The sequence below is a fragment of the Anabrus simplex genome, chromosome 14 (assembly GCF_040414725.1).
Source record: "Anabrus simplex isolate iqAnaSimp1 chromosome 14, ASM4041472v1, whole genome shotgun sequence".
Classification (NCBI taxonomy): domain Eukaryota; kingdom Metazoa; phylum Arthropoda; class Insecta; order Orthoptera; family Tettigoniidae; genus Anabrus; species Anabrus simplex.
The window spans coordinates 62,385,533-62,405,227 of NC_090278.1; the positions used below are offsets into that span (position 1 = coordinate 62,385,533).

General features: G+C 42.9%; 1 protein-coding gene across 1 annotated transcript in view; it reads left to right on the forward strand.

Moving 5' to 3' along the window:
- The first annotated feature begins 10,748 nt into the window (after positions 1–10,748).
- LOC136885739 (uncharacterized) overlaps positions 10,749–19,695 on the forward strand; it is a 185,529-nt gene continuing 176,582 nt past the window's right edge. Inside the window, exon 1 of the mRNA XM_067158476.2 lies at positions 10,749–11,072. Coding sequence (XP_067014577.2) covers positions 10,886–11,072 — 187 coding nt within the window. The 5' untranslated portion in view covers positions 10,749–10,885. The remainder of the gene's footprint in view (positions 11,073–19,695) is intronic.

Genomic DNA, 19,695 nt, shown 5'->3' on the forward strand with positions numbered 1-19,695 from the left:
CCTTGAGTTCTAGCCAGTTTGAAGGAGCATCGTTGCAGATATTCGCAAGGAAATTGTCTGAGTTCTGTCTCAGAAATTCAGGGTCGATTCTTGGGTTTCTGATTGTTTTGGTTTTCTTCCTGTTGGGTTGAAACTTTACTTTAACAAGAGATAGGTGGTGGTCGGAGTCAATAATTCCCTTTTTGACTTTAACGTTCATAATTTCTTTTTGGTTTTTCTTGGAAATAGCCACATGGTCTAGTTGAAATTCTCCTAAATGCATGTTCGGGGATCTCCATGTCATTTTCTTTTGTGGAAGTGCCAGGAAATGGGTTGACATCAATTTCAGATCGAAATTCTCGCAGAAGCCAATTAAACGTTCTCCATTTTTATTGGTTCTTTTGTGAGCAGGGTAAAGTCCTACAGTGGTCCTAAATTTCTTCTCTTTGCCAATTTGTGCATTGAAGTCCCCCAGCAGAATTTTGACATGATGTTTTGGAACTTTGGCTGTAGTTTCTTCTAGTAATTCCCAGAAGTCATCTACCTTCTGTGGGTCTTTTTGATTGTAATTGTTTGTAGGTGCATGTGCATTGATTAGTGTATAAGCTTTGTTTCCTGATTTGATTGTCATTAGCGAAATTCTTTCAGAAGGAGATGCAAAGTATAATACCGAATTTGTGATATTTTTTCTCACTGCAAAACCAGTGCCAAATTGTAATATTTTGTTAGGGAGAAGGGTAGCTGGTTTACCTTTATAAATTCTGTAGTTTCCTGATTCAAAATTATTTTCGTCACTGTACCTAGTTTCTTGGAGTGCCAGAATTTGGATGTTGAGTTGGTCTAATGTGTCTGTTAAGTGCTTCAACTTTCCAATTTTGCGAAGCGTGTTGATGTTTAAAGTGCCAATAAAATGTTTTTCCTTTGGGCGAAGAGATTTGGGAAGCTCCGATACATTCCCGCATGATGTTCTCGGTCCCCCAGAATCCGATGACCGAGAAAACCTAGTATGAATACTAGGGCCTGGGGTAGTAGTATCATTAACTGACGTTGCCATCATGCTAGTAAGTTGAAGATAATGGGGAGATTGATCTTTGTCAATCTCATAGTTACAACTAAGGTATTGAGCCTCAGAGGTTGCCTCAAGATGTTTTCTGGCTGTGCCTGTTTTTGGTCCGCGAGAGGTATTTTATTTCCCTCAAGCCCTCCGGACAAGTCCGGCGAGCCCCCCGATCCGCCACCTGGGACGCGCCCGATAGGGGAACAGGCAAAACCCCCATTATTATTATTATTATTATTATTATTATTATTATTATTATTATTATTATTATTATTATTATTATTATTATTATACAAAATCACACCAACCTCAACAGAATCAAGTAGATATCAGTAAAATACCACGTAAGGTGAAACCTTGTGTGTGGTAATTTAGAATATTAATTACATAGAGAGAAATATATTTTAAAATGATGCCTGAAGTACGAGTATGTGTATGAGTGAATGACGGATATGATCAACAGCACATGGTGGAGCATTGAATAGAAATTGGATATGGTGACGTGAAATTCTCATTTAGTTATTTCTTCCATAAGTTTTATTATCCCTGACAAAGGATTTAAGACACTTCAGACTCATTTTCTATTGCGCTCCCATCTCTTCATAAATATGCTCCTTCAAAAGGAAAAGAAAATAAAAACAGAGGAACAGTCGTCTTCCTCCGTTCTGCTTTGTGAGGTGGAGAGAGGGGGCTCTGGATTACAAAGTTGAATGTAAAGCTAGTCTGTGTGTTGGAGGAGAAAACAAATGAAGACTTACAGCTCGACGAGAGAAGAGTTTCCAGGCTGCACAATGAAACCTTTTTTTTTAAATGCTTCTCTGTCTACCTCACATCTAATTAAGACTGGAGTATCGGTACTTCTCTAACTTTCTACTCTTTTATGTTTTTATTTTAAAGAATATGAGTACTTAAAAGTTCTGCTGATCAGGACGCGGCGGAAAGTGAAGATGTGTAGCGCAACTAATGAGGGGTATCACCAGCCGCGGGGCGTCGTTGGTTTGAAGGTTATTTCCTATGTCTTAGGAGAACCAAAGTGGCCGGACTGAGGCGCTAAAGTACAGCGACCTTGTCAGTAGATTTCATCATCATCATCATCATCATCTGTTTAACCTCCAGGGTCGGCTTTTCCCTCGGATACAGCGTGGGATCCCACCTCTACCGCCTCAAGGGCAGTGTCCTGGAGCTTCAGACTCTTGGTCGGGGATACAACTGGGGAAATGACCAGTACCTCGCCTAGGCGGCCTCTCCTGCTATGCTGAACAGGGGCCTTGTGGAAGGATGGGAAGATTGGAAGGGATAGGCAAGGAAGAGGGAAGGAAGCGGCCGTGGCCTTAAGTTAGGTACCATCCCGGCATTCGCCTGGAAGAGAAGTGGGAAACCACGGAAAACCACTTCGAGGATGGCTGAGTTGGGAATCGAACCCACCTCTACTCAGTTGACCTCCCGAGGCTGAGTGGACCCCGTTCCAGCCCTCATACCACTTTTCAAATTTCGTGGCAGAGCCGGGAATCGAACCCGGACCTCCGGGGGTGGCAGCTAATCACGCTAACCACTACACCACAGAGGCGGACTGTCAGTAGATTTACTGGACGTAAAATTCATTCTGACTACGGACTGCGGATATCATAAAGCGTTTCTTATTAAATGTTCATACAACCATTGAAAAGGGCAGACAAAACAATACGACTACGAGTTATCTGATATATTTATAATGAATGTTGCGGAGCACCACGAGTCCTCTAGTTCAGGCATCGTCAATCGAGAGCGAAATGCCTTTGGAGCCAGTTTGCTCTCCGCTCTCGAGGAACGAGAGCGGCTTAGCGAGCAAGTAGGGGAAGTGCACGACGTAGTACGTACTGCAGGCCTAGCGCATCTTTCTGGACAGGTTAGATTGCGACACGATACGCGTAAACTCATGTGAGGTGACAGTAGTGTGTGTCCGCCTTTATCCTCACACCACACGACGTTCAAGTCTAGTCGGTTAGTGTTGCATTTACTATGGAAGAGAGTTCAGTAGGCCATCGACGCCAACCTAAGTTTCAAACCTTCTTGAGAAGAAGAGTATTTGATACTTCAAGAAAATAACATACAAAATGTTTAATATGTAATAAAATATTGAATTACATTTAAAAAATTTAATCTCCAGCACCGTTGCTCCTTGTGTCAGACCAACAAGTATGATAAATATGAAGGCCGGGAAAGGATAGCGTTACCAGACAAAAAAACCCAACAAATTTGAGGATGTAAGTACATTTCATATTACCCTACCCAATTCTACATTATAATGTTTGATAATTACTCAGAAATGATTTATTTATGTACCGATATGTATTTCATAGCTGTTGTTCATATGGTAACATTTCCGAGCTGCAAGTTAGTACAGTACTGCCACGGTATGCAACCCGCCTGCCACCTGCTCTCTTGTCACGTGACTGACAGCCGTCCCGAGCGGAGCAAGTAACACCGGCTCCCTAGAGCAACTTTGTGATGACGTCTGTTCTGGTTTACTTATGTATGTTTAGTCCTCAACCAGAAGGCTGGTTGGATCCTCAACAGCTCCGCCATCAGCTGTCATAGATGGCCTAGGCATCACTGAAGAGCATACTAGGGAAATGAGGAGTGAGGTAGTTTCCCGTTGCATTCCTCGCCGAGCCAGAAGTTGCTATTACATATCAGTCTGCCAAGCCTACTGAAATGCATGCACCAACCGACCCTATGAGCAACATTTTCACACAATTCATAGCAGGGACTCGCTGCAGAAGGAATGGCATTGCTAGCATCACTCATACCTCAGTCACTTTCATTTTTGCAAAGCCAAGGATAAAGCTGTGATAGATCAATGAAAGTAACAATATTGCTCTAGCCCATACCAGAAGACATAGTGCATTGTAAACACTAGGTCCCGCCAGCAAAGGCAAAGTTTACTTATAATATAGAAAATAGTTATTTGTTCTCGATTTTACTTCATTGTGTTATGGTTTAGGGATTCAGAAGACACTCGTAGTAGATTTACACAAGGATGCTCACTCAACGCCCATCATATGGACACTGCAACCAACAACACGCTACGTTCCGATGTCCCAACACCCATCAACCACCCCAATGTCATACCTGTGGAGGCCCTCACCCCGTATACTCCCGCCGTTGTAGAAGCCACCCTTCCCCTCCCCTTAATCGCCCAGACCTGGTGGCCCCGCCCACATCGCCTAATCGCTCTCTATTCTCACCACCCACCGTTGAAGATCTTATCCGTTTCGTCATTCTCTCCCCGCTCAACATTCACCCCTTAGTCCTCCATCACCTACAGGCCGCAGCCAACCAAACCTTAAACCTCCACTTACTCACCACGCATTCCGGATTAAATTCTCATTTCAGTTTCATTCCTCTGGAAACACTGGTTTAACCTCCCGCACTCTCCCACGCGTCGGATATAATGGACAATCCCTGAAGATTTCTTAAAACTGTAAATTATGTTATTACCCCCCACCCCCACCCAAAAAATGAATAAATGTGTTGTAAACAAGGTTGGGTTTACAAAAAGCACAACTTCTTTATTTGCTTCACATGTAAAATTACAATATTTACACTAACAAAACTGAAAGTTATCTCGAAGCAAATTGAACTATGAATTTGTAGAAAGAGTCTGTCTTTTGTACACTATATACACGTTGGAGTATTCACGTTCACTACTATTTCGGAAAGATAGTCTTTGTGACATGAAAAGTTCTTGATAGTCGAAAACTATCAGAAGCACTGACGTAAATATCTCAGAGAGTCCTTCCTTGTTGAAGTGTCTGAGTTCATTAACGTAAGTTCAATGACTGAAGAGTTCCTACTTAGCGAAACTAAGTCGATAATGGGAGCTTGCATTAGCTAGGGAATGATAGTGGTATATAATGGTAAGACTGGGCATGGACAGCGGAATAGGCAAGAGGAGCGGTGACCCGAGGTGAGACCTCTTACTGCCAGAAATTCAGTCCACCTGGCCGAAGCACATTTTCAAGAGGAGTAGCCTCCGTGCTCGACGTAGGGTGTATTCTGGAGCTGGACACCGGGGTCAGTGGGCGTCTGGACAGGCTAGGAGCTCCTTTATATAGCACACACGACGTTCCAGGCACGCGCACTGAGGGCTGCGCGTCGAGGCTCGAAGAATAACACACTGGCACGCGTATAGCTGGCTGGCGGATCGAGAAGGGAGCGACGGACATACAACAAAATACAGTAGTAACATCCTTAGGCATAGGCAAATTCCTCCCCCACCTCCTCCTTCGTCACATCTTTTACCCACCTCCTTCTTTCATTACATCTCCCCAACCCGCCCGCACCTCTTGGCCAGAGCGAGGGCGTAACCCTTTAGGTGGCCCGCCCCACCCCTTCAGGGTGGGGAATGAAAACAAGAATAGTAGTAGTAGATGGTCACTTTGATGAACGTTGTCTTGGTAGGAAATAATTCCGTTGTTTACAAGTGATGTTGGTAGTTATCTCTGTTACGTGACCTAATCTTAAGGGTCGCGGTTAGTTGAACACGAGTCTACGACATGAATACTTTGAAAGCATTTCCCTGCTACACTTTATCACGTCTTTCGTTGAGACTGCTCCTGTGAACTTTACCCTCCTTCTGTATCTCCTGGAGTGAGTGCTTCAGTGACGTAACGGTCTAGTCGTTAATACCACAGATATGACAGTCGGTAGATGATACCTCCACAAAACATCCAGCTATCTTTAGACACAGCAATCGCACTCTTTGAATACTCAGTCTTACCTACTTTATTTATTTCGACTTTCCCCAACTGGAGATTGCCGCTCATGACAAAGTATACAAAAAGACAAGATTAATGTTGATGGTTTTTTTTTTTTAGTGATCAGTCCATAGACTGGTTTGATACAGCCCTCCATGCCAACCTATCCTGCGCTAACCTTTTCATTTCTACGTAACTGCCGCATCCTACATCTGCTTTTCATATTCATATCTTGGTCTACCTCTACCGTTCTTACCGCCTTACTTCCTTCAAAAACCAACTGCAGAAGTCCTGGGTGTCTTTATCATTCTATCTCTTCTTTTGATAAAATTTATCCAAATCAATCTCCTCGCACCTTCGGCATTCTTCTGTAACACCAGTCTATGGACTGATGACCCAAACGACATTAACCTTATTTTACAAGTTGTTTGGGAGAAAATATTCTTCCCTCATATCTCGCTTAGGTTTTTCTCCGCCTCATTATAAATACAAAGTACCAAGCTCGACAGCTGCAGTCGCTTAAGTGCGGCCAATATCCAGTAATCGGGAGATACTGGGTTCGAGCCCCACTGTCGGCAGCCCTGAAGATGGTTTTCCGTGGTTTCCCATTTTCACACCAGGCAAATAGTACCTTAATTAAGGCCACACCCCCTGCGGGTGGGGGACGCACATATAGAATACATCCGCGGTATCCCCTGCCTGTCGTAAGAGGCGACAAAAAGGGGCGACCAAGGGCTGACTGAATTAGAACCATGAAACTAATTTTGAATCGTACCATCACGCGGGGAACACCATGGGTTGCCTGTACTTGCGAGTAGTAGCACTAAATTCGGTACGAAATAGGTTTGTGATTAGTAGCAGTAAAAGCCTGGCCTGGTGGATTCCAGTACCCGTGCGTTGTACCCATGTGTGCAACACCGCGGGTCTGGGCGTAGCCTCTGAGTTGTACCGCTATATGAGCGGCACCGTGGGTCTGCGTTGCCTGTGATTAATACCCACTATGTGAGGAACACCACGGGAATACCGGCGCCCGTGTTTAGTACACCTAGGTGGGGAACCTTCTCGGTTTGCGTTGACTCTGAGTTGGGCCATTGTGTGAGACACACCATAGGTCTGCGTTACTTGTACGTATTGCAATACTTGTGAGTAGTACCATCTTTTGTGGAACACCGTGAGTCTTCGCTACTTCTGATTAATACCCCAACATGACACATACCATGGTTCTATTTTACTCGCGACATGTACCATTCTGTGGGGCCTTAGACGTGGATTTTGCACCCCCTTTAGACACGAAGCACCATTGTGCTTTATAAGTGGTTCCTTGGTCGGTAATAATGTTATTTTCGATCTGTATTGAGTCCGATCCACTGGTTTTTGTTTGTTCGTTTTGTGTTTTGTTAAGTTCCTGTCCATCCATTCATTCTTCATGCCATATTTTATTTTTATTTTGGTCAGTGGATGCCTTTGCAATTTTTGTTCTTTCATTTCGTACCATTAGGGGCCGATGACCTTTGATGTTAGGCCCCTTAAAACAACAAGCATCATCGTCATCATCATCAATTAAGGCCACGGACGCTTCCTTCCAATTCCTAGGTCTTCCCTGTCCCATCGTCGCCGTAAGACATATCTGTGTCGGTGCGACGTAAAGCAACTAGCAAATAAATAAATATAAATAAATAAATAAATAAATACAAAGCACACCTTACGCCATGCTTGCCTGCTCTTGTTCAAGGTCGAAGGCTGTCTACCAAAATCCTGCCCTTATCCAAGGCTCATCAGCTCTCTGACCTTGTTCGGAGAAAGTTAGGCAGGTAATTCCAAGTCCTCGGTATTCCCTGCTCTAATGAGCTATTCAACTGTTGAACTGGTTGCACTTTTTGCCCGGTTGCAGAAAGGTCCATAAAATCAGTCCTTAATGGCAGATCAGCTGATTGTCAATCTAATTCCAGAGTGCGTTGCAGAAAACCTAAATCCCGATCAACTTTCCCCAATTTACTGATTGAAAATCCGAGAAGGAAATAAATATGCCAACAGCGCCATTAGAGACCACTGCCGTGTTGATTCGTTAAGGATGGTGTCTTTTTATCCTAGACACCAAAGACATCAAAGTAGCAGTGAATCAGGGAACAGCTGATCCTGATCATGTTTGAGAAAGGTTTAAAAAGAGCGGATTTTGAGGCTTTCGTTTGATTTGATTAATTTTCGACAGTATGAGTGATATCCCCTCTAATAAAGTGAGAGGGCCAAATTTTTCATTGAATGAAAGAGACCTCTTACTTAATATAGTTGAGGGATACTTGCATATAATTGAAAGTAATAAAAAAAACATATGCTGTGTGGGCAAAATTACAAAAGAGTAAACAAGCGTGCTGCAGATAGGTTGAAGTTTTGTCACGTTGGCAGTGACATATTTATTTCCGGATTTGAATGATGTAAATTAACTCGTTCCATGTTCAAGATTGAGGTTATTTGTGAGAATGAGTACGGGAAATAGAAAAGTACGTCACTCAGATTGCACTTCCTACATGAACTTGAATTTATTTACCACTGAAATGTTTAATCAGATGTATTTAATGAAAGAAAAGCATCCTTGAGTTTAAAGATTGCACGCACTAATTGGAGATTCAGTATGAATTTGCTGGTCAAATCTGATGGGAGACTGATCGTCGATCAAACACTGATTGCTGTTTCTGCAACTCACATAGGATGATTGCCAATCAAACCCACACTGATTGCCAATCAAAGTCCAGTCAAATTTTGATTGGCTTTTCTGAGGGCTGGTTCGAGATCCACTCAGCCTGCGTGATTAGAATTGAGGAGCTATCTGACGGTGAGATAGCGACCCCGTTCTAGAAAGCGAAGAATAACGGTCGAGAGGATTCGTCGTGCTGACCACACGACACCTCGTAATCTGCAGGCCTTTGGGCTGAGCAGCGGTCGCTTGGTAGGCCAAGGCCCTTCAAGGGCTGTAGTGCCATGGGGTTTGGTTGGTTCTCCCAGGATGGTAGTATAGTGAGACTTAATCAAGGTGCAGTAAAGCTAATGCAGTGAGCTCGCAGTTGCGATCAGCAATATTCTGTAAGAAGGAAGTCAGCTCCCGGACGAAACTATCTTTACATCGGTCTGAAAGTGAAAGTTGGGTGGACTCAGGATATCTACTTCATAAATTAGAAGTAACAGACATGAAAGCAGCGAGAAGGATTCTTGGTACAGACAAGATGGAACAGTGGCGGAAGGGTATTCGGAATGAGGAGATAAAGGATAAGTTGGGAATGAACTCGATTGATAAAACTGCACTCCTTAACCGCCTTCTATTGTGGAGGATATGTTACCTAGGTAAATAATGGACTCTTTTACGGAGGGTAAGAGAAGTAGAGGGAGACCAAGACGACGGTGGTTAGACTCGGTTTCTAACGGTTTAAAGATGTATAGAACTAAAAGAGACCACACAGAGCTAGTTGCAAAGAGAGGATTGTGGAGGTGTTTAGTAAATTCACCCAGGCTTGCAGACTGAACGCTAAAACCACAACAGTCTATTATGAAGATGTATGCTGATTTGCTGTTCAATTTGCTTTACGTCGCACCGATACAGATAGGTCTTACCGCGGCGATGGGATAGGAAAGAGCGGGAAGGAAGCGACCCTGCCTTGATTTAGGTGCAGGCTGATGTGAAAATGGGAAAAACAACGGAAAACCAACTTAAAGGCTACTGACTTTGACTGTCGAACCCACTATCTCCCGAATGCAAGTTGACAGCTATTTATTACTATTATTCTTATTATTATTAGCTGAACTGAGCTTATTTTATACGTGATTTAAGTAACTTATGTTACATTTTGGCATCGTACTAATAAGCATCTGTAATCCACTCTCTGACGGATGCCCTGTTACTTTTCGCAAATTATCGTAATCGCCCGATGTACTGTCCTTGATGGCAGATAAGAAACAGATAAGTGTTTGTTTATAAAATTCGGAGAATCTTTTTATTATGATTGTGTTGACCTGAATATGTTGCTGCTTTTCTTCTTGTAAGGTCATGTCTTCTGCTTACTGTATGTTATTGCACGATGTCACGATGTGTCTGTGTATGTAATATTTCTATAGCTCATGCGTGACTTGACTCCTTGTTTGTTTCTCTTTACAGAGCATGCCGGGAGGACAGTCGGTGCATTGCCCTGGACCCCACCTATGACCCAGGATACAACCAAGATACTGAGTATTCAAACTGTGAATATTTAAAAAATTGTCACGTAATACTTCCCAACAATAAAGTTCATCAGCGAACAAGCATTGAATGGAAGAAATTTTGTCTCATCGTAGAAGTTTGAGAAAGTTGCTGCCGCCAGAGTCTGAAATATTTCTTTAAGAAAACCTTCTTAACAAAGTAATTTTCATGCGATAAATAAAGGAAGTTTTAAATTATAAGAAAGCTAAATAAGTCAGCAAAAGTAGGACTTCTACAAAGCTTCCCCACAGATCAATACGAGAAATTGACTTTATTTTGCGTTTAAAAAAAAAGAAAGCCACAGTGACAAGATTTCTTTAAAAAAAAACTAATATAATTGCTTTGTTTTTATAGAAACAGATTGATTGTGTGATTTCAGTCGAAAAGAATACGCCGAATGCTTAAATATAAAAGGGAAATACTTCTAAAGAGATGCTCTTTAGAGGAAATACGCCACCATCGGCGCCAAAACTTGGAGACTGAGGACATTGTGTTCTGCTTTTGTCGCTACTACCGCCGCGCACGCCGCCATGGAAAAATAAGCATTGTGTAACCACGTCCTAAGCTGGGAGTCATACAGCACTGCTGCGTAGTCGGGAGTTAGTTGCCTCCAAGACCTCGGAGCGCTAACATCGCCCAGCCAAAGCTGTCTGACATTCGCGGCCGTACACAGTGCTTCGGCGTTGCAACCGGCTTTCGAAGTATCTAGTCAACCAGTGCAGTTGTTATTGTGCGATATATTTTTTTTTTTTAAGTGTCTAAAGTGTTTGTCGATATTTCTCTAACATAAAGCGTGTGTTTTATAAAGTACAATACGTGTGTTGTGAAGTGTACGATGCGTTTTAATTGAAAACGAAGGAATAATTTACCTTTGGAACCGCAATAATGCAGGAGACCGTAACGGATAGCAGCGGTTCAACTCCGCCTGGCAAGCACTTCAGAGAAAGAACTCTGCGGACTTTAAAGCTTTCCCTAGGAAAACTTTGGAAGAGAAGATCGGTGACCATCACAGAGTACGATCCTACATACAAAGTTGCCTACTTGGGAAATGTCCTTACTGGATGGGCGAAAGGTGAGTCGCATTAATTATTATGCCTTGGCATGCACATAACTAATTTCTTGTTTTACCCTAAACTGGTTATGGTGAGCTTTAGTGAGTATTATGGTACGGTTTAAAACGGCCCAAGCATTTAAATAACATAATAACTATTATTAGCTTAATGTTATGAGTAAAATTGTCGGTTATTCATTGTTCGCATAACATAGAGAGACTCTCAGTATTACTTCATAATCTTATAATAGATAAGTATTCAGTCTACTTTCCTGTGTAAGTCTTCCACATTATCTTCAATATCAAGTGTGTTGCTATCTGTATCACATCTGTGTTAGTTTCGTCTAGAGCAGCAAGAATTTGTTTCTCATCGAATGTTTTCTTTTGAAGTAGCCGCCGTAGGAGCTAGAAATATCCATTCACAATTCTTTCGTGCCAGGGCTAAACAGTATTATAAGTCAAAAAAAAAAGCATTTGTATTTCAGAACATTAAGTTTGAAGTTTTAAAAACAGAGACAGTATTACTGTAATTGTATAGGGTATGAAATAAATAAGCCTATATTTCAGAAAATTGTATTAATCGTCTCCTTCTGATAACTGCTGTAAATGAAATCGCTGACTTGTACATTTTTTTTTTTAAGTTTACAATTGGCTTTACGTCGGACCGGCACAGATAGGTTTTATGGCGACGACGGGACAGGAAATGTCTAGGAGTGGGAAGGAAATGCAGTTTCCTTAATTAAGGTACAGCCCCCCAGCTTTTGCCTGGTGTGAAAATGGAAAACCACGGGAAACCTTCACGGCTGCCGACAGTGGGGTTCGAAACTATTATCTCCCAAATGCAAGCTGCGTGCTCCTAACCGCACGACCAGCTCGATCGGGACTTGTACTGTGAGGACCCGGGATAAAATGACGTTTGCTCCATGGCAGGAAATAATTTTTAAAAATGCTGATAAAACATAACCAAACAAATGAAAAATGTTCAATGCATAGTACAATACTCGCGGTCAATCAGACCTAGACACAGGAAGGTACTGTATTAATATGGAGCTTTTTTTTTTTTTTGCTAGTTGCTTTACGTCGCACCGACACAGATAGATCTTATTGCGACGGAGGACAGGGAAGGGCTGGGAGTGGGACAGGGCTGCTGACAGTAGGGTTCGAACCTACTATCTCCCGAATACTGGATACTGGCCGCACTTAAGCGACTGCAGCTATCGAGCTCGGTAATATGGAGCTTTGGTAAACACTCACTTGTAAAGGGAATGGCAGCTATTGGTAACTGGCTGTCCTTGGTGAAAAAAAAAAACAAAAAAAAAAACACCCAAGTATTCAGCGATTTGATCCGCAGTATATCACTGTATGAGAATACGTATACAGCCTATAAGGAAGTCTTCCATGTGAACAGACGCGATTTTCTTCCGAAGAAACGTGAAGAATTTCACCTCGTTTTCTTGAGATGGCAGAAGCCCAAAAGCTTCTTCTTCTTCTTCTTCTTCCACCGCTTTTCTGACACATGCTGTGGGGTCGCAGGTGCGAACTGCGTCGCACATGTGGATTTGGCTCTGTTTTATGTCCGGATCCCCTTCCTGACGCCAACTGTATATGGAGGAATGTAATCACCGAGGCCAGAATTTTGATGACCTAAACATTGTTAAAAATGAACCAAAAGTGACTGCAATATTTCAGGAAAATGATCCGAAAACTGTACGTTTTAAATGAAATTTTGCAATCAATTTATCAATCGAGTTGGCATAGCTAATATTAATGTTGTTGACATAATTTTGACACACAAACAAATACAAACAGACTATCATTTTATACTAACATAAATGTAATTTCATACTTTGAAGAGGCACATAAATACTGTTTAACACCGAGTGAGTTGGCCGTGCGCTTAGGGGCGCGCAGCTGTAAACTTTCATCCGAGAGATAGTGGTTTCGAACCCCACTGTCGGCAGCCCTGAAGATGTTTTTCCGTGGTTTCCCATTTTCACAGCAGGCAAATGCTGGGAATGTACCTTAAGGCCACGGCCTCTTCTTTCACACCCCTTGCCCTTCCCTGTTCCATCGTCGCCATAAAACCTATCTGTGTCGGTGCAACGTAAAACAGTGTTTAAAAAAAATACTGGTTAACATTTCACTATTGCGAGTTTCTGTGGTCGTTGGTAGTGCGGTGTCTGAATATGAAGAGGAGAGGACAGACACAAACTCCCAGTCCCGGAGCCGGAAGATTTAATCAGAAGCTATTAAAATTCCCCGACTCGGCCGAGAATCGAACCTGGCACCCTCTGGACCGAAGGGCAGTACAGTAATAATTCAGCAGAGGAGTCGGAACCAAACGTTTTATTATCATGTCTATTATTACCCTCAGTGAAAGCATCAATCTAAATGCCGTTTATGGTTTCAATACGTCTATTATATAGAGATGCGATATCGACTACTAACGGGTTTTGCGAGTTGTTACAACAATTTTTTTAAAAGGAGAATTTTAAATCAATGTGTACTGAAGATGGGCAGAGAATGGAATGTTGACATTCAGCAAACAAGCCACAGTGGGTGTACTGTAGATGGATTCCCTTTGTGCTCTTTCCTTTCGTTATAAAGGAAGTCGAGAGACCAATAATAGCATACGTTTAACAATTCGATTCTGTGACAGTCGTATTATCCACCCCTCTTCATATTCCGTATTCCCGCCGTTTGCATGGTCAAAGAACTTTATTTATTTGCATTCCTACCCTCTTTTTAACTCTCATCTTCTGACAACTTCCACGTTATTTTTCTTTGTATGTCTCCTTTGATCGAATCTTCCTTAACTTAGCTCCTTTCCTTCATCTTTCATCTTCCTTTTTTTCTCTTCTCATTGCTGTTTCCCCTGATGTACATAATGTGATATTTATTTATTGAGCAGCTGTGAACTTGCATCCGGGAGATAGTGGGTTCGAACCCCACTGTCGGCAGCCCTGATTATAATTTTCGTTGGTTTCCCATTTTCACACCATGCAAATGCTGGGGCTGTACCTTAATTAAGGCCACTGTCGCTTCCTTTCCATTCCTAGGCCTTTCCTATCCCATCGTTGCCATAATACCTATCTGTGTCAGTGCGACGTAAAACTTTTTTTTAATAGATGGAAAAAGGGCCTCCATCCCCACATGCATGTTTACATAAACTCTATGTATATTCAGTATATATATAGTATTTTACAACTGGCTTTACGTCGCACCGACAGATAGGTCGTACGGCGGCGTTGAGACATGAAAGGGCTAGGAGTGGGAAGGAAGCGGCCGTGGCCTTAAACAAGGTACAGCCCCAGCAATTACCTGGTATGAAAATGGGAAACTACGGAAAACCATCTTCAGGGCTGCCGACATTTGGATTCGAACCAACTATCTCCCGGATGCAAGCTCACAGCTGCGCGCCCCTACCGCGCGGCCAACTTGTCCGGTACTGAGTACATATGTGTAAGCAATTTTAAAGTTACTTATTTACACTCCAAACCCTGTACTCTTAGAATAATTATCTTGATTTATGCTATACATATTAGAGTAAGAAGACCCAGTCATTTATATCCTCACTCATACCTCTGTATATACACACACACACACACACACACACACACACACACACACACACACACACACACACACTTTTTACTCTACTACACAGTTACATTTGTGTCAAATCTGTATTTATCTTACTGTGCCGAGCTATAAGTTTCTCTTCGTTTGACTTTGAATCTTCTTTTTTCTTTTCTTTATTCTTCCTATTTGCCACCATTTTCATCGTTAAGTGTTGCTTCCCTACATTTATCAGGTTAGTGTCCGCCTCGTTGGCTGAATGGTCACTGTACTGGCCTTCGGTTCAGAGAGTCCCGGGTTCGATTCCCGGTCGGGTCGGGGATTTTAACCTTCATTGGTTAATTCCAGTCGCCCGGGGGCTGGGTGTTTGTGCTGTCTCCAACATTCCTACAACTCGCACACCACACATAACACGAACCTCCACCACAATAACACGCAGTTACCTACATATGGCAGATGCCGCCCACCCTCATCGGAGGGTCTGCCTTACAAGGGCTACACTCTGCTAGAAATAGCCACAGGTTAGTTTTTAATTTTCTTCCGCTAGTTTTGTTGTTGATTTTATTGCTCTTTCATTTGTATACTGTAAGTTTGCATTGTGCTTTATCGATATCTATTTCACTCCTGAACTGTGTTTTGGTTTCCAAAATAAATAAAAATATATATTTTTTAATTTGCTTTACGTCGCACCGGCACAGATAGGTATTATGGCGGCGATGGGATAGGAAAGGGCTAGGAGTGGGAAGGAAGTGGCTGTGGGCTTAATTAATTTACAACCCTAGCTAGCATTTGTCTGGTGTGAAAATTGGAAACACGGAAAACCATCTTCAGAGCTGCCAGCTGTTGGGGTATAAATAAATAGTCCTTATTATTGGACTTCAAAAGAACATCATGTCTGTTGACTAAGTTGAATAGCTGACAAATATCTAGTTCTGTCTTGTAGTTTAGATGGCAGCTGGTTTGAACTAGTGTCGTCTGCCCTCATATCTTGTAGTAAGCAACCTCTTCGTCTCTACATCTGTTTGTCATTCATGTCGTGTCCTTCCCCGTACTATTATCACTCTCCCACAATTCCCGAAAATGCCGTATCATTCTACGGCATCTCCTCTTCTTGTAACATTTAGCAAAATTAGTTTTCCCATCACAAATTTCGGTATAACCATTGAACTGTGGGCCCTGTTGTTGAATGAATTTTAGCCCTTTACTTTGAAAATACCATAGACCTGGTTTAGCACATGTTTCTTAATACCATTGATGATGTATAGGCCGGCCCTGCGGTTTAGTGATAGCGTGCTTGCCTCTTACCCGGAGGTCCCCGGTTCGATTCCCGGCCGGGTCAGATATTTTTACCTGGATCTGAGGGCTGGTTCGAGGTCTTTTTTTTGCTTTACGTCGCACCGACACAGATAGGTCTTATGGCGACTATGGGTAAGGAAGGCCTAGGAGTTGGAAGGAAGCGGCCGTGGCCTTATTTAAGGTACAGCCCCAGCATTTGCCTGGTGTGAAAATGGGAAACCACGGAAAACCATCCTCAGGGCTGCCGACAGTGGGATTCAAACCCACTATCTCCCGGATAGGTTCGAGGTCTACTCAGCCTACGTGATTACAATTGAGGAGCTATCTGATGGTGAGCCCACGGTATCCGGTCTAGAAATCCAAGAATATCGGAGAGAGAATTCGTCGTGCTGACCACAAGACGCCTCGTAATCTGCAGGCCTCGCTTGATAGGTTATGGCCCTCCGGGACTGTTGCGCCAGGGGGTTTGATTTTTATTGATCTATAGCTTTGTGAAATCATATTTTTACATTTTTAGTATTGTTATATTTGTACTTTAGCGTTTATTGTCGACATAAGACATATCTGCGTCGGTGCGACCTAAAGCAAATAGTAAAAAAAAGTATCGCGTTTTGAAGGAAAACGTAGAATTTGAGTTAATTCTAATACGACTATGTATGTGTGTGAATGACCACAGGGTCCTGAATTTCTACAGTTTAGGCGATAACCGAAAATATTAACATTATTGCACAGAAAGAGAAACATTAGATGAGTTATAATTTAGGAGAACAATAAGTGAGGATTTAAGATTGTCACCGAATCCTTTAAAATGTCCACTATAATTTTTTCCAAAGTCGTGTGCTGGATTCCAATCTTTTTCAATATTTCCCACCTTCTGTTATCCAAACCAACGCCTCCCTTTCAACAGCTTCTTTCCCCAGCATCAGATAGATTGCATAGCTGCTTGGGCAAACTCGGAGGTTAACCAACCAACATCATTTCCAGGCAGTCCAAGGGGGCCACAGACTCCTCGATTCTCTCCCCCTGTGTGTTGTGGGGGGAGGGGGTAGAATACAACCAATGGTATCCCCTGCCCGTCGTAAGAGGCCACTAAAAGTGGCGCCATGGCCTGTGGACTTTGGAGCATGAATTGGTAACAACTGTTCCCCTAGCGGAGTCTGGCACTGATTCCACGTAATTACTTTGTTTCACAGTTTTCGAACTGAGTATTATATTATATTCAGGTATGTTGATTCTTCTTCTTAATCTGTTTACCCTCCAGGGTTGGTTTTTTCCTCGGGCTCAGCGAGGCAGTGTCCTGGAGCGTGAGACATTGGGTCGGGGTATACAACTGGGGAGAATGACCAGTACCTCGTCGAGGCGGCCTCACCTGATATGCTGAACAGGGGCCTTGTGGGGGGGGGGTGAGGAGATTGGAAGGGGTAGACAAGGAGGAGGGAAGGAAGCGGCCGTGGGCTTAAGTTAGGTACCATCCAGGCATTTGCCTGGAGGAGAAGTAGGAAACCACGGAAAACCACTTTCAGGATGCCTGAGGTGCTCTCCAGCCCTCGTGCTACTTTTCAGAATTCGTGACAGAGCTGGGAATCGAACCCGGGTCTCCGCGGGTGGCAGCTAATCACACCAACCACTGTACCACAGAGGCGAACATGTATGTTGATTAAGGAACGTAAAGACACAAAAATGACTGAATAATAACGAAAAAAAAAGAAATATGACTTAAAAAATTAATGCATCGTATTACTGAAAGTAACAATACTTTACTTTACTTACTTACTTACTTACTTACTTAATTCATGGCTCTACGGTCCTTTAAGGACCTTGGCCTCCTTGACCACAGCTCTCCAGTCGTCCCGGTCTTCAGCACGCCTACGCCACCTCCTCACTCCAACGGTCCTCATATCCGTATCGTTGCCATTTTAGCGCGCTTTAGTCGTCGTAAGTTTGGGACCGTCCGGTTATCTTGATTTGGTTTCTGAACAATATGTAGTTTTGTGGTAGTGGAGTTGTTAGCCCCACGTACCAACCCCCAACCTGGATGACCAGGGTATCACTCTTAGTCTGGATCATCACCTTAGACCTGTCCGGCTTGGGTGGCCCTACCAGGAGCATATATACTCCCGCCGGCATAGCTCTAAGGATCATTTGAACACGCAAGCCTCCAAAACACCCGGCAAAATGTATTTTGCCTTCGTCAAGGTGGTGATACCATCGGGAGGAAAGTAACAATACAATGAGGTAAAACTAAAAAAAACCGAGCTCGATAGCTGCAGTCGCTTAAGTGCGGCCAGTATCCAGTAATCGGGAGATAGTGGGTTCGAGCGCCACTGTCGGCAGCCCTGAAGATGGTTTTCCGTGGTTACCCATTTTCACACCAGGCAAATGCCGGGGCTGTGCCTCAATTAAGGCCACGGCCGCTTCCTTCCACTTCCTAAGACCTTTCCTATCCCATGGTCGCCATAAGACATATCAGTGTCGGTGCGACGAAAAGCAAATCGCAAAAAAATGAAAAATATCCTAAAAGTAAAAATTGGCCAAGAAAGGCTTATAAAATATGCATTTCTGTAAGCGGAAGGCTTTATGTATTCGGTTGGAACGTGCATCAGGCACCAGGCACCAGGTAAACGATGACTTGTCATAACCCTGTTCTGTTGACGAGGAGAGCTTACGTTGGAATGTACAGTAATTCATAGACGTGAAACAATTACGGTAAGTCCGTGTAATTTGGACCTGCGTGTACCTATGGACCTATTATGTTTGGACTGCCGGAGAGTGTGTAATTTGGACCGTTGAAACAATTGTAGTAATTAAGTTTCTTCGTAGTTTTATAATTCGAGGTCGGCCCCGCGGTGTAGGGATGGCGTGTCTGCCTCTTAACTGGAGGGCTCCGGGGTCGATTCTCGACCAGGTCAGAGATTTTAACCTGTTTCTGAGGGCTGGTTCGAAGTCCGCTCAGCCTACGTGATTACAATAGAGGAGCTATCTGACGGCACTGTATATGTGAAGTATTATTACGATGATTCGATTCAGAGCAATTGTGAAAAAAAAAAGTGGACTCATGAAAACTGCCCTGAAGTTCCGGGATAAATTGTTTTATTATTGTCCTACATACCGAAAGTGATGACCATAATTCGTAGTGTCGTATTTTATTGCTTAGTATTTCATAATGTCTGTCTGTTAGCTCATCAGCCCAGAGGCTGGTTGGATCCTCAAGTAGCACCACAAAAGAAAGGCTACGCCGTTAAAGGGAAACCGCAAAAACCAACGACAGTAGCAAAATGAGGCGTACCTAGGCAAGATGAGGAGTGAGGTAGTTTGCCATTGCCTTCCTCACTGCGCCAGACAGTGCTACTGTAGCACGGCTAACCCTATGAGCAACACCATTCATAACACTGGTTGTGCTCTAAATGTCTGTACTCAGCACCACCCATACCCTAGCAGCTTCCTTATTGTCACAGCCATGGATGAGACTGGGACTTGGGTGGAAGCTACACTTTGCTCTGGCAGGGTCTAAAGTTTTATATTTACTACTCCAAATTACACGATAAGAAATTTTAGAATACATATTACTTTTAAACCAATCCTAAAGATAATATTAACATTTATTTTCACCAAATCATTTGATACATTGTACTAAGTATCATGTATAAAATTTGAGTAATTTTCATTAAGGCCAATAGAGTTATGAACGTTAAGTGGTCCAAAATTACACAGACTTCCCCTGCTCTGCGTTTTAGTATTAGATGTTTCCGTAAACAGAACACCTTTTCAA